Raw genomic sequence first — 14,307 nt, forward strand, 5'->3', positions numbered from 1 at the left:
GATAAATATCTTGGATAATATCGCCCGAATTCACATCTGTCTTTTCTGCTCTATAAGTTTAGGGTACCAAGAACACATGTTTTCCTATCCCTCTATTTATATGTGCCTGGAGACCGGGAAACAAGAAGCCGTTAAGTCCGTACAATTTATTTTCCACTGTCACTGGCTGAACATTTATTTTCATTGTTGCGCAGAAAAGTGTTATAAATAACTGACACCCCTCGTTCTATCAAATCATCTGTGTAAAACAAGTGCAGCAATAAAACCATGTGGAGATATAAAAATGATTTCGAACAAAATACCGCTATCGTCAGACCGCTGTTCAATGGGAATAAAACCGAAGCCTGAAAGTATTTTAGGGTAACGTTAAAAAGAATAGATATATTATTGGGAACTGGGATCTACTAAAACTGCAAAGTGGCTCATTCTTTAATTTGCATTTCTGATTTTAAATGAGTCCAACATTCAATCTAATTTGCGGTAGGTCTATTGAAAGGATGAACACGCGCAAAAGATCTACAACAAACAATAACAAAATTAGCCACTTAGCTTCGTTAATACCGCAGGCCTAAATGCGCAAATTATGACATGGCGAGTTTGTTACTTTAATTACTAAATACTTACTGTGCTTATAACGAGAATAATGAACGCAATAAAACCAATTACATACGCATTTAAATCACATAAAATAATGTAAATGTGTTTATAGGGCAAATAAACGTTGCGCAAATAAACACTTACTGTTATGAACTTACGAATCTTAAGGTATGTTGATCCGAAAACACTACATCTGCCGGTCCCGCCATTATGCCAAACTTGTATCTAAACAGTCCATTATCTGTAGTGTATCGTAATCGAATAGTCTAGCTAAAGATCCAATTTAACGGGACTTTTAAAACCTCGAATGCTTTCAGCAGATATAAATGTAAAATATGAAAAGCAAAGACGTGCAATCTCGTATAATGTTCTCTATAATGGTTTGCATGTTTGAGAATTTGAATGCTATTCTTATTTTACCCATTCTTATTTTACACAACAACATCAAGAACAAAATAATGACAACAACAATAATAATACTAATGTTGTTGTTGTGTACCGAGAGGAAGGCTCGGTAGACACCCTATGCAATTGTTAGAAGTCGCCATCTCACTGTCTGTTTCCTTTAAAAGATTTCATGCACTTCGGGGGGCAGGTTTGTTGTTAAATTGAGCGTGTAACATTCTTACAAGGAAGCTATAGTATGACACCCGAGCTGCGGCTCTTCAAGCCAAGAACCGACGGAAAAAAAAGAAAAGTGAAGAGGCGGGAAAATACCATCTAAAATTTGTGCCCAAGGTATATGATCAGTTAAAAGGCTTAAAAGCTTGGGCAAAATTGGATCAGGGAGAATCGTCACCCAACTTTCATTATTTCCAAGTGGTGTGATTGAATTAAAGGGCAAGGAGATGGTTAGAAGAGAGGATGGAGGGAGTCTGTGGGTAATGGTGTGGTATTAAATTCTAATTAGAGATGCGGGGAATCAATGATCGGGGAGGTTGGACAGCTCGGTCCCCAGTGCCAGCCCAATAGACTGATGAGTTATTGTCATGTAAAAAGCGCCAGCAATAAGACCAACCGCTTTGCCATTGTCCAAGTGGAAAGAGCCAAGTTTATTATGAGGAGTATATGCTCTAGAGACATCGGTCTAGGCGGCTCATAGGAGGCTTTTCATAAAACAAGGCGCCGTTCCTATAAAGGAGGCCAGTTTGGAAGCAGTCGTCGAGCAGTGCACATCTACCCAGTCCAGCCTTCTTCAAAACAAATATTAAAACCGTTATCTATCCCGCTCTTTTCCTCCCTTTTTATTTCCGTCGGCCATATTTTCTATTCTCTCTGAGTTATAGATATTTTCGAGACTGCAGATTTTCATCTACCGAGCCTTTTCAAATGTATAAAATGGAATATTCTTACCTAAATTCCTCTGCCTATGAGTCGTGTATGGCCGGAATGGACACTTCGAGCCTGGCATCAGCCTATGCGGACTTCAGTTCGTGCAGTCAAGCGGGTGGGTTTCAGTACAATCCGATCAGGACCACGTTTGGGGCCACCTCGGGGTGTCCCTCCCTCACACCGGGCTCCTGCAGTCTCGGAACGCTGCGGGACCACCAGAGCAGCCCGTACGCCGCAGGTAAGCACTTACCAGCTTTATCCAGTGTGAAAGAGGCTCTCTCCCGGTATATAGCAGGCCTTGATTGCATTTGAAAATGGAAATGTGTTTAGTATTTACCAAACGAAATTTGCTTACACAAATGAAAGAATTTATCACGTTAGAAGCGATTGCAGGCAAGAGGTAATTCAGTTACCCGGTTACACTATCCCTGTCACACCCGAACCGCCAACAAAATTATCTTAAGCTGCCAAAATGATAGGCATAATTTATTTACTTTGCGATGAGACGCAAAGCTTAGAAAATAATTAAATAAACAAAGACTGAAGCTCATTATAGTCACAGCACTTTCACATTACAATGACCGACAAGGACTATAACATTATAACAGTTTTCACGTTTTAAAAAGAAATTAACTTAAGATGGAAATTAATTTTACTGTGCACAATTAATTGATTTTTGGTATTGAATTACATTTTCAATCCATATGTTCTATGGTTATTAGATGAAACTTGCTTATGGTTTATGGTTGGATATGTTTTATGTTGATATATAAAAGCTGATCGGCTACTGGATATATTGTATTCTGTATGATATCGTCCATTAACTTGATTATAGTGACGAACTGCTTTGGACTTTCAGTAGATTTACAATATTTTTAGCATCTGTTTATTTCATTTGTGCCATTTCTGCGCCTTCCAGTCCCATACAAACTGTTTACGGATCACGGTGGCCTCAACGAGAAGCGGAAACAGAGGCGGATCCGGACCACCTTCACCAGCGCCCAGCTGAAGGAGCTGGAGCGAGTCTTCGCAGAGACTCACTATCCCGACATCTACACGAGAGAAGAGCTGGCGCTCAAAATCGACCTGACGGAAGCACGAGTGCAGGTTCGTTTTCAGCCCTAAGCAACTAATGCTGTGTATATTTCCGGCAAACCATTATACTTCAGAAACAAGAAACACAGTGTCTTTAATATCTCGAACACTGGGCTGTAAAGTAAAGCAGTTGAACATCATGCAAGGTTAATTGATATTTTAAATATAGAATTTAAATGCAAAATCATTTTGCGTACAGAAAAAGCTGCATTTTATTTTGCAATTTTAGATATTTATATTCATTTAACTTCAAATGTTTTGAAGGTTTGGTTCCAAAACAGACGAGCAAAATTCCGCAAACAGGAACGGGCTGCGGCTGCGGCGGCTGCGGCTGCGAAGAACGGATCGTCTGGGAAGAAGTCGGACTCGAGGGACGAAGAGAGCAAAGAGCCGAAAGTGACCGATCCAGACAGTACAGGCGGTCCCGGTCCCACCCCTAACCCCAGCATTAGCTGTGGGGGACCAAGTCCGACTGGAGGTCAGGTTAACCCCGCTAATGGTCCAGTAGAACAGGTGAAGACGTCAGTGGCTGGAGGTCTCGGGGTTACTGCACCGAGTCAGGGATGGGCACCTACCCCAAGCACCATCACGTCCATTCCGGACTCATTGGGTGGACCGTTCGCGAGCGTATTGTCTTCTTTGCAGAGACAAAACGGAGCCAAATGCGCCTTAGTAAAAACTAGCATGTTTTGATCACTGACGAAAAGACGTTTCAAATGAAAGCAAACAACAACAAACGAATTAACTCTGTAAAGTGCACTGTCAAAATTAATACAAGAGGAAATGTCAGACCGTACTGGAGAATGATGTCGAAAGGAAGATAAACACAAAAAAGTCGTAAGGTCAATTTAGACCGTTACGCGGCATTTTGGTTGTCCTTCCTGTTGGTTGTGTTGCCAGCTCTCGATCCATTTTGCACCGGACTTTAAGAAAAATGTTTTTAAATTGCATATCGGGGTGAGCACTTGAGTGGCTAGACCAGCTGCCTGTCACAACGTTGGTTGATTGTTAAATACTAACATGGACCCCCCCCATGACTGTTAATATTTTAGTTCTAATATTTTTCACCAAAGGCACAAATTACATTTCACTGTTCACAGAAGTACGTAAACGTTTTGTGTGTCTTTCTACGGCTGTGTTTGTGTTGATCAATTGTATCGTGTTAATACAAGTATAACAATGAATTCAATAGTTGATCATAGGATATGTTTTCCCTGTAGTTTATAACGAGTCTTTTTCATTTTTTAAAAGGAAGGTCCTCGCGAGTTTATTTCTTTCTATAAAGACAACAATGTACAACCATTGTAACTTATTACATTTTATCTGCATGTTCCTTTTACGATTGTTTTCGGTGAGCATTTCAGACTTCGTTCAGGATTTAAATTTATTTATATGTAGGTATAATGAATGCTTATATTTAAAAGAAAATATTTCTACATGTGCATATATAGTTTTCCAGAAGTGTAACATTGACTTGGTTGTTGATAAAATTATGAAATAAGTAAAGTTACATTGTGTGTGGATTCTTTCCTTTTATATTGATATCCTGTATTTAGTTAGATGTATTTTTGTCAGTTTTTATTTACTAATTAAACATTAAGATGTAACTGTTCAGTTAAATTTTTAACAGCACTACGGAAATTTGTCATTTAAATAGGTAACGAACCATAGCGCACTGTCGAGATATATGAAGCTTTATGTGATGCAGTGCCCTCCAGTGGTCTTTTTCGGGATTTTTAATGCTTATTAAAATCTTAAACATAATAAACATGTATTATGCAATCTAAAACGATTCAATAACTAAATTAAATGAAACACACACATACGTTCTGCGTGTTCAGTCTAAGCAACATCAACACGGTTGTGTGTTTCCGTGTTTTCAAAGCTAAAACTTAGCGTTTGCGGTGACGTAATCGTTTCAGCACCATGGAGAGAGCTGTGAAAGAGGGATGCAAGTTCATTTCGTAGATCATTTTACTCGCAGAGACGCACAAGCGAGTGAGCAGGGTCGGCCAGTCCGTGGAGCAGTTCGGGTTAAGGGTTTTGCTCAAGGGCCCAACGGTGAAACCACGCTATCAGTCACGGGTTTGGACCCAGTGACCTTATAATCACGGACACATGCATAAAACAAATAGGCCTACTAAACGGTGCTTTTTAAACATTTTATTTATAAACATAAACATAACATTTGCTATAAAAGCCATTGCATTTGAACATCTCTTATCTATTAAATCGATTGTTTATTTTCAGAGCAATATCACAATAAATACAGAACTTAAACAAGTATCATTCTTATTTTCAACAAGTGTTCCTCCAAGAAATTATTACACAAGATTATTGCCTTATTACTGCCCCATCCCCCTTTCGCTTCATACCTTTCATATTTTAAGTAAACGTAATACATAAGCAGAACTTAAACAATACTGCATAACAGGAGAAACTAAGCTGGGTTTCGACTGCAAAGCTGTATAAAAAAAAGAAAAGAAAAGGGAACTGCAAGATATTCACTGGTTTATAAGTTCTGGGGAACGGTTAGGCATACATTGGAAATGTAAAAGCATACATACACTCGGTTGAGGAAAATCCGCAACGATACATTAACGGCACTCTGGCAGCTACGAACGGACAGATCAATGGCGAAATGGTCTGGCAAATGTCGTTTATGAAAGTGGGTCCACTGCTGGTACAACTGTGCTTCAGGTTCATTAAAACAATCCGCGTGAAGACTTACGTTTCCTTTCCTCATGCCATTTCCCAAAAGAAGCAAACTTCAAACAAGACTAACTCACACGTGTATCAGGCCTATATACTGTAAAATACATTTTACAGCACCGCATGCGCGATTGCTTTTTGCTGTATAATGCATAGTGTATAATGTGAATACACCATTTCTAAAAATAACCATTCGAGTTGGAAGTGTCTAGGAACATGACATTCCTGCCTGAGAGCTCATTCGGTTATAAATAAAAGGAAGGTACATATTACAGAAAGCGCTTATTTTAGCTTGTGCACAACTTCGCCAGACCGATGTCAGCAGGATGCAGCCTCTGCCGATACAAAGACATCTTTGGATTCAATTTCGAGACCCAACATTACATGATGTGTGCAATCAATTGCATTCCTAAGGCACAGGTTTAATGTAATGTTACCTAAAATAAATCCGCAGTATATCAAATCGAAACCGAAACATTTTAGGGGCATACCACTGGGGAAATATTAACGTAAGAGCGATCATGCATTGTGTTTATTTAAATAAATTACTGCTACGTTAGCGGGCTAATTAATATTCACTGAAATCAGACCAGAAAAAAAGGAACAAAGAAAAAGTTGGTTCAATCATTAAGTCCGACGCGTAAAAACTACCTCGGAAGCATACATTTGTATCCTCACAAAACCAAACGTCTGTTCGACCTGCCTTTAATAATACTCTTTAAGGCAGATTAAATATTGAATCGAATTCAACAGACATAATCAAATTACATAATTCTGGTATTTCGAAAACATTAAACATATATCCTCAAACCACCGCAATTTATTAGCTCGACTGGAGCTCTCCACCTTAAACGCCGTCGACACGTTAAAAAAAACTGCTACACCTCCGAAAATTAACAATAATATCGGTCTGTTAGTGTACGATTAAGGCATTACAAAATGTCTTGCTGATCCATACTCATCTAGTGATGAATTTTAAAAATCCGTCGAACTACATACACCCAACGAGAGTCACATATATCCAGCCATCTTATTCAATGCAGTTTTTTGTCATATCTAATGAACTGAAGACAATGGTTCCCTATTCTCGGCTAATATAACTGCCGCGCACGAACCGAGATTCGCGCATCGCATCAGGGATAAGAATTTCAGCCACAAGTCGGCAGTACACAGTATGAAACAAACAGCTGCGGTGCATATACACGTTTCTTAAACATTCTCCATTATGATCAAACATCAAACACAGTTATCCGATAAAGAGTGTCCGCTGAAAAAAAAGCAACCGTGAAACTCTACCAAGAAACTGCTTCAGCGTCTTTAAAAACATCGTTGTGTGCATTTGCTTGCTTATTTGAATGTGGATATATGTTTACAGTATGGGTTCCTATGTTGTGCAAGAGATCTGGCAAGAACTGAGAATTTTATGTTGTTAAAAAAAATACGTTATAATGAATGATACATTTCTAAAAATGCCATGTCACACGACCAGTTGTAGAAAAGACCATGGAAACTCACCATAGTTGTTAAAACCAACTAAATAACTGAGGGATTTTCATATTTTCGTTGTGAAACAAACAAAAAAAACTGCCTAAATTCAATTCTCTGTCAGCTGTAAGGGGGAAAAAATCTGGGGTTTGCAAAGTTGGGGAAGGACCCCACCTAATTCACGTCCCACTGGCGATTGTCCATACAGGTTCCCTTCACCTTCTTATCCTAGGGTCAAGGGTCATCACGAGGGTCAAGGTTCATCACAAAGTGGTGGGCTGGCCAGCAGCTGCAATACAAGATGGCGCATTAACCAGCCTGGCTCTGAATCACTGCAATGTGTCACTCTTTTGTAATAGGTATGTGATTAGGCTATGATCCCTTACAAACTTTGTAACTTTACTTAAATTTAATATTTGTAACCTAAAGATGGGATAATATAAACACATATAAACACATATACACTTAGATACATGGACGGACACACACACACACACACACACACACACACACACAGCAAGTTGTACTCATTTTTTTTGTGGGAACCATCCATTCATTTCTATAGGCATAACTCTAATCCCAACCTGACGACCTTGACCCCCCCCCCAGCCCTAACCTTAACCACAAGTAACCAAACAAAAAGCAAGACTTTTGGCATCTTTAGTTTTTTGATTGCATTCACAGATTTTTTATAAAACTGAGTTTCCCCTCATAGGGAAAAATGGTCCCCACAACATCAAAATAACAGGTTAATATGACATTGTGAGGACATTTGGTCCCCCCCATATAATACATACACAACAACCCCCCCCCCCCCCACACACACACACACACAAAAACCACCACTACAGGTTTTGTGCCCTTTGAAAGAATATCACGCTGGCCCCCCAACCCAGACCAATTCAATTATTTTCCAAATTTTTAAGGGTGGCTGGAAACATCATAACCCCGCCCCTTTTACGGTATCCCTGCACACAGGTATATTTACATGTAAGCTACCAACAAACATAAGAAATATGCCAAGCACAGTGATCTGCTGTGAGGAATTACCAGATAGTAATTTTGCTTTAACCCTCAATGGCATTATATATGCCCCGCGATGGACTAGCATCCCACCGAGGGTGTACGTCAGCCTCACTGGTCCCTGACCAGAACTAGTGCTCACAGGATGAATGGAATTCAAATATTTCAAAATGTAACTTTTCCGTTTGAGGTGCCCATTTGCCCAAGGTTGTTACAAAGTTGCATTTGACTGACACTTATCTATGACTAACATAGCGCCAATGCACAATGCATTCACTCACCACGCGATTTGATGTAGCATTCGTGGCAGTTGAGGAGGCCGTTTCGAATCCTCACATCTGTACCTGTGCTGGTGTCCCCTAGCTGCCCCTTACAGATCCCACACTGCAGCAGAGAGACTGAGTCAGCACTTCACACACCCTCAGTCTAGGAAATCCGGGACAGTCAAAGAATTATTGTGCCTTGAACTTTTAAACCTCTGCAACTAACAGACTCCTCAGTTCTGGTTCCTAATGAAGTGAGCAAGTTTTACTGCCCTACACAGACCACTATGCTGAGGAGGTGAACTTAGTGTGATCTGGGAAACACTTAATTTAAAGCAATCATCATAATGCATAAGAGACACCTTCATAATGCATTATAATGGTTGGTATAAGCATTAAGGATACTTTGTACTGCATTATGAAGGTATCTATAGTGCATTATAGATTAAAGCTTCATAGAGCAGTCATAACGCATAATAAACATGGGCCTAATGTATTATACTTTTTAAATAGTTATAGTCATGTTTATAATACATTATGAATGCATTATAATGCATTATGAAGGTATCTATAAAGCATTATACATGACTGCTTCAAATAAAGTGTTACCACGATTTGTTCAGTTGAGGGCCCCAGAACTTAGGTAGCCATACAACAGCCTGTTCGGAGCAGGGCTCAAAACATATATAACTGCTCTCCTATATAAATACAATGGGTTGAAGGTTATTTGTGGCTCAGCATGCTTCTGGAGTAAAGAGGAACCTGTATTTGACATCCGTAATAACATGTTTATATAGCAATCAATAAGACCCAGCACCTTGCACCAGGTACCATACAGATGACCAGTTCTCCCCCACTGACCTTAAAGCACTGGATGTGGAAGTAGAGGCCAAGAGTCTCAATGATCATGGCAGCACCTTTGCCTAATGGGTGGGTACAACTGGAGCACAGCTTCTTCCCGCTCACCGACCTGTAGGGGGCGACAGAGTCATTTACATTTACATTTACAGGATTTGGCAGACGCCCTTAGCCAGAGCGACTTACATAAGTGCTTCGAGACTCTGCAATGAATTTCTGATGCTAGCTCAATAAGGACCCAAGCTATGAATACTATCTCTGAGAACGCCATTGAGTAGTGCAGAATTTTTTTATTTTTTATTTTTTTATTAAAAAAAACACACCAGAATAAGAGTCGAGAAAGAATATAGAAGTTCTACGTCAAGTATTTCTGAAAAAGAAATGTTTTGAGTCGTCGCTTGAAGACAGTCAAGGATTCAGAGTCCCGCGTGAAGCACTGGCAGCTCAGAGTGGTGAAATGACACGCCATAAAGCGGACTATGTCAGGCTGAAAAACAGGCCTCTATTCTTTTTTTTTTAATTGAGTGACATTATTAACACATCACATTTACACACATGTATCTTAAAATAATCTTTTGTTGGATGATGAAGCGGTGTATCGATATAGAGGATCACAACGGACACGTGACTGACTCGGTATGTCACTTAATGAGTCTCCATGGTTGATGGCCAATCCAGTTCGATCCAGCCAGATTCCCACCAGAAGACGGCATGTGAGGGTGGCTGTGTGGGGAGGGTGGGGGGAGGGGGTCATACCTGTTGGGAGACGGGGGCTGGGTGGCAGATGAGAATGGGGATGACTTAGATGGGTGTGTCCCTACATTTTCACAGGATCCAGACCTGGGGACAACAAGGGCATCCGGATACTCAACGAGAGCTCTGAACGACACCCAGATGGGACATTCGAATGGGACCCCCAGCCTCACGCATAGCTAAGCCAGGAGGGGGCGCCAAGCGAGGAGACAAGGCTCTCGGTGAGAACCCCCACCCCAGGCAAAACACAAGGCAAAACACACGACTGACATTCAGCGTCACGGCACACGGATTATGATCACAGAGCCCAACGCCGTCTTTTTGATGGCGGGGGGCACAGATGACACAGGCGGAGGAGATGTGAGCGGGGTGATGCATCACCTTGGCTTTTCGGCTGCTCAGAAAGCTTCGGTAAACACAGTGAACCACTGAGTGTTCGGCGGCAACCAGTTTATCATGATCGGCCTAAAATAAGTTATACAGCAGCGCAGGTTGGGATCGTTTGCTGCAGACTGAAGCGATGAGAAACTGCTGAAACTGTCGAATTCGGCAATATTAATCCCTGGGGGAGCTGGGATGTTTCTCCTTAAAGAGATACACACACCTTTTCATTCCCCCTGACTGGGCCGGCTGCGAACTCCAGTTGCGATCCAGGGAGGCTGTCTTCTTCCACACCTCGTCCTGCTGCTGAGCCTCAGGCCTCTTGCTGGCCCACGATGCATCTGGCCAGAGAACAAGGTGACATCCATGGATCACCAAATAATCCCATCCATCCATGCATGCATTCATGCATTCATTCATTCATTCATTCTATAGGGCATCTGTGTAGGGTTCCCCCCGTACACCTTCATGGGGCGGTGCTTCATACATGTCCTGGAGGAGACCCCAGTGTGGACCCAGGACATGCTGGAGAGATTATGTCTCTCAACTAGCCTGGGAACGCCTTGGTGTTCTCCTGGAGGAGGTGGAGGAGGTGACTGGAGAGAGGGAGGTCTGGGTATCCCTGCTCAGACTGGTGCCCCCGCGACCCGACCCGGGATAAGAGGAGGAAAATTAATGAATGGATGAATGAATGAGTGAACGAATAACATTTCTAGTGTAAATCCTGGAGAATGGAACTGCCCAATCACTGTCCTCCTGCTGAGCTCCTCCCACCCAAGACCACAGCCTGAAACATTTCCTGCCGCTCACCTTGGATGAACTGCAGCTGAGGCACGCTGGACTGGCTCGGGTCCAGCGGGGCTTGTTGGCCGTTCTGCAGACCCGGTGTGACTGCTGTTGTCTGGGTGGTGCTTTGTGGGATCGGGCTGCGGAGGGTGAGGTTGGCACTAGTGAAAAGCCGGCAGTCCCGGGTTAAACATGAACCATAAATGTTCAAGTCCTCAGGTTCATACACGATATTATAAAACGGGTATAAGAAAGCAGAGGTGGCCATTTCAGGTCCAGAAAGTAAAAATCCAGACCAAGATTTTGTTTCAACCAACCAGCTGAGTACTTGTGACTTTGGCTCTTCATGCTCAGTTGGTTGGTTGAAAGAAAATCTTGGTCTGGATTTTTACTTTCTGGACTTGAACTTTCCACCTGTAAGAAATACAACCAGCTGACTGTAATATCACCCCCACTGGTGACCTAAAGGCCCGAAGGTTGGATGGAGTGTTAGTGCCCTACGCTCCATCACTCACCTGGACCCGTTCCTGGTTCCTGTGTCCTGGGCCACGTTGTTGTCCTGTTGTGGCTCATTCTGCTCAGACACCACGTGGGAGTAGAGTAAGACTTCACACACACATAGCTCTGCACCAGTATGCCACTGGACATTTGATTATGTGTTTTTCGCTTTCAGGTGTCTTTAATGGTACGGGAAGGTAATCCTGACTTATGTAAAATACGACTAATGTGAGGGTTTTTCGAACACATCATACATTACAGACTATATTATATCTGTATGAGGCAGACATACAATGATGAGCAAAAGTCTCAGATAACGAAAGAAAACTTTCAAACTATTTATATGGGTAGTAAATGTACATCTGCTCAGGGAAAAAAAAAACACAATTTAACATTAGAACATACGCAGAGTAACACAATAAAAACCTAACAGGAATTTCTTCTATCCTAATATTTGCTGATATCTCATTGGACGGCTAGATGGACACCACTTCAGCTCCCAAACCTCCCCTCAGGGGCACCTCAGCCGTTCCACGCCTTACATTTATGGTTACATTTCACCACCAGCTCACTTAACTGATTAATTCGGTAATAACTCAGCGAAGCATTGATTGGCCATATGAGGTGTGCTGGATCAAAACATACATGGGTGTATTGGGTGGTGGCTGCAAATACAGAAGTGCCTTGAGGAGAGCTTTTGAAATGGCTAAGACTCGGCGTTTAAAAAGCATGTGTGTGTCCCAGCCCCCACCCCTGTTCACGCCCCCCCCTTACAGCTTGCTTCTCCAGCAGCTCCTGCTTGCGGTCCCAGTCGGCCAGCGAGCGGACGATGGTGTTCTGGGGGCTGGGGGGTGCGGCTGAGTCCCCGAAGATGGAGGGCAGGGTGGGGGTCAGGGTGGGGGTCAGGGGGGTCACCGTTTCCTCCAAGATCTTCCTCTCCTTCATCGCATGAAGGTGACGATAAACAGGCAACCCAGACAGTGGCACTCAAACAGAAGGGTTTCGGGGTGGGGGTCCCACTGAACTACCGTCAGACAAAAATCAGGGCAAACCCCCCTGTTCAACAACTGTAAATAAAGCGGGAAACCTTTTTTCATGTTACGGTTAGGACCGCCCCCAAGACCTCTAGCACAATTCGAACCCTGCACAGCAGCATTAGCTAAAATTGTTACTGAGCTGCTTTACAGATGACTTCTACTTATTCTGCTGAACGCACGTGCCAATAAGCTCGACGCGACCGCCAGGATTTCCAGTCGGACTCCAGATGATGGCGAAAGCAGCGGAATGTCGTCAACCCCACATGGACACGAGGAACACTGTAGCTATGCAAACGGATCATAACGGCACCACTCTCACCTCCTCATGGTACTTCCTCTCCTCCTCCTCCACCTCCTTCTGAGCTCTCTCCCACTCCTGCTTCAGCTTTTCCTGCTCCCGCTGGTACTTCTCCTGCCGCCGGGGACGTACAAGGCACACAGGTCATACACAGGGCGGGGTGAACCAAGCGGAGGGCACTAGGGCCGCACGGCCAACGGCGGAGTCAGACGCAGCACAGGTTTCAGACGCAGACGGAAGAGGGAAAAAACATTGAAAAGCCTAAAAGGGACAGTCTCGTACATTCAAAGACAAACACCTCTGCCACTTCTCTGCCGACCCGGCAGAGGAGCCAGGCCGCTCAAACAGGGAGTCAAAGCTGAACGTCCATTAGCTCTTCTGTCTGCAGCCTCTGAAGAGCTGATCCTTCATTCAGGTTCGATGTCTGGGTCCAGTGGGAATAAGCGTGGGGACCGGCGCACGGCTGGAGGTATCACCCCAACATGGCGTGCACAGACGTTTCATCATCCCTGGCTGGGACGCACACTCAAAACACAGCTGGCTGCTACGTTTTGGCATAGGGCCCCCCCCACGACGGGGCATGCATGGTGTCACGGGATGGGGCGTGGAGTTCGTGACACGGGGGGACAAAGACAGCCATGACAGGCGATGCCAGCAGGGGTGGGGTGGGGTGCTTATATACGGTGTATAAGCAGAGAGAGAATGGGGGGGAGGGGGTGTGGGGGTGGCAGTAGCGTGTTAGAGGGGGCGTGTTCCCAGGCTCATCTGCAAACCAGCTGTCACCTCCGCTGGTGGGCGGGGTCAAAGGGCGGGATGGGCGGGGGCTTGAGCAGGTGGGCGGGGCCGGCCGGCCCGGCTGGTCCGTATACCTGAAGCATGCGCTCCTGTTCCTGCTGCCATCGTTCCTGACGCCTGCGCTCCTCGTCCGGGTCCCAAGACCAGTGGTCGACCCGCTTGGGCAGACTCAACACTGGGGTGGGGATCTGACAGGGGCCGTTCGCCAACATGCCGACACGCGGCAGGATAAGAGGCACACGGCAGGACGCGACGACACACACAACACAGGAGAGAGGAGAGGTGACAGAGGCACCGGGCCATCACTACCTTCTACTGGTTTGTGCCACCGGTACTAGGAGCTACAGAGCTTTCTGGACAGAATTTAAACAGGAAGGATAAACAGAGAGAAAGG

The 14,307-nt window shown here is 43.8% G+C and overlaps 2 protein-coding genes across 10 annotated transcripts in view; one reads left to right on the forward strand and one right to left on the reverse strand.

Annotated features, from left to right (window-relative positions):
* Positions 1–1,926: 1,926 nt before the first annotated feature.
* phox2ba (paired like homeobox 2Ba) lies at positions 1,927–4,394 on the forward strand. The gene is made up of 3 exons (XM_048996181.1): positions 1,927–2,167; positions 2,849–3,036; positions 3,289–4,394. The coding sequence occupies exons 1-3, from the start codon at positions 1,927–1,929 to the stop codon at positions 3,715–3,717; spliced, it is 858 nt and encodes a 285-aa protein (XP_048852138.1). The 3' UTR covers positions 3,718–4,394.
* A 778-nt stretch (positions 4,395–5,172) lies between these two features.
* limch1a (LIM and calponin homology domains 1a) overlaps positions 5,173–14,307 on the reverse strand; it is an 80,737-nt gene continuing 71,602 nt past the window's right edge. For 8 of the 9 annotated variants that reach the window (XM_048995600.1, XM_048995598.1, XM_048995602.1 and 5 more), the window contains 10 exons: positions 13,988–14,101; positions 13,140–13,232; positions 12,558–12,722; positions 11,801–11,859; positions 11,310–11,446; positions 10,723–10,840; positions 10,122–10,205; positions 9,369–9,477; positions 8,526–8,628; positions 5,173–7,510 (listed from right to left, as the gene is read on the reverse strand). In XM_048995600.1, coding sequence (XP_048851557.1) covers positions 7,485–7,510; positions 8,526–8,628; positions 9,369–9,477; positions 10,122–10,205; positions 10,723–10,840; positions 11,310–11,446; positions 11,801–11,859; positions 12,558–12,722; positions 13,140–13,232; positions 13,988–14,101 — 1,008 coding nt within the window. In that variant the 3' untranslated portion in view covers positions 5,173–7,484. The remainder of the gene's footprint in view (positions 7,511–8,525; positions 8,629–9,368; positions 9,478–10,121; positions 10,206–10,722; positions 10,841–11,309; positions 11,447–11,800; positions 11,860–12,557; positions 12,723–13,139; positions 13,233–13,987; positions 14,102–14,307) is intronic. The other variant, XM_048995597.1, reaches the window with a different exon arrangement.

The sequence above is a fragment of the Brienomyrus brachyistius genome, chromosome 25 (genome assembly GCF_023856365.1).
Source record: "Brienomyrus brachyistius isolate T26 chromosome 25, BBRACH_0.4, whole genome shotgun sequence".
Taxonomy (NCBI): Eukaryota; Metazoa; Chordata; class Actinopteri; order Osteoglossiformes; family Mormyridae; genus Brienomyrus; species Brienomyrus brachyistius.

Coding starts and splice junctions, on each gene's coding strand:
- phox2ba (XM_048996181.1), top strand. CDS start 1,927: ATGTATAAAATGGAATATTCTTACCTAAATTCCTCTGCCTATGAGTCG. Junction 2,168..2,848: donor GAGCAGCCCGTACGCCGCAG/GTAAGCACTTAC, acceptor TGCGCCTTCCAG/TCCCATACAAACTGTTTACG. Junction 3,037..3,288: donor TGACGGAAGCACGAGTGCAG/GTTCGTTTTCAG, acceptor AATGTTTTGAAG/GTTTGGTTCCAAAACAGACG.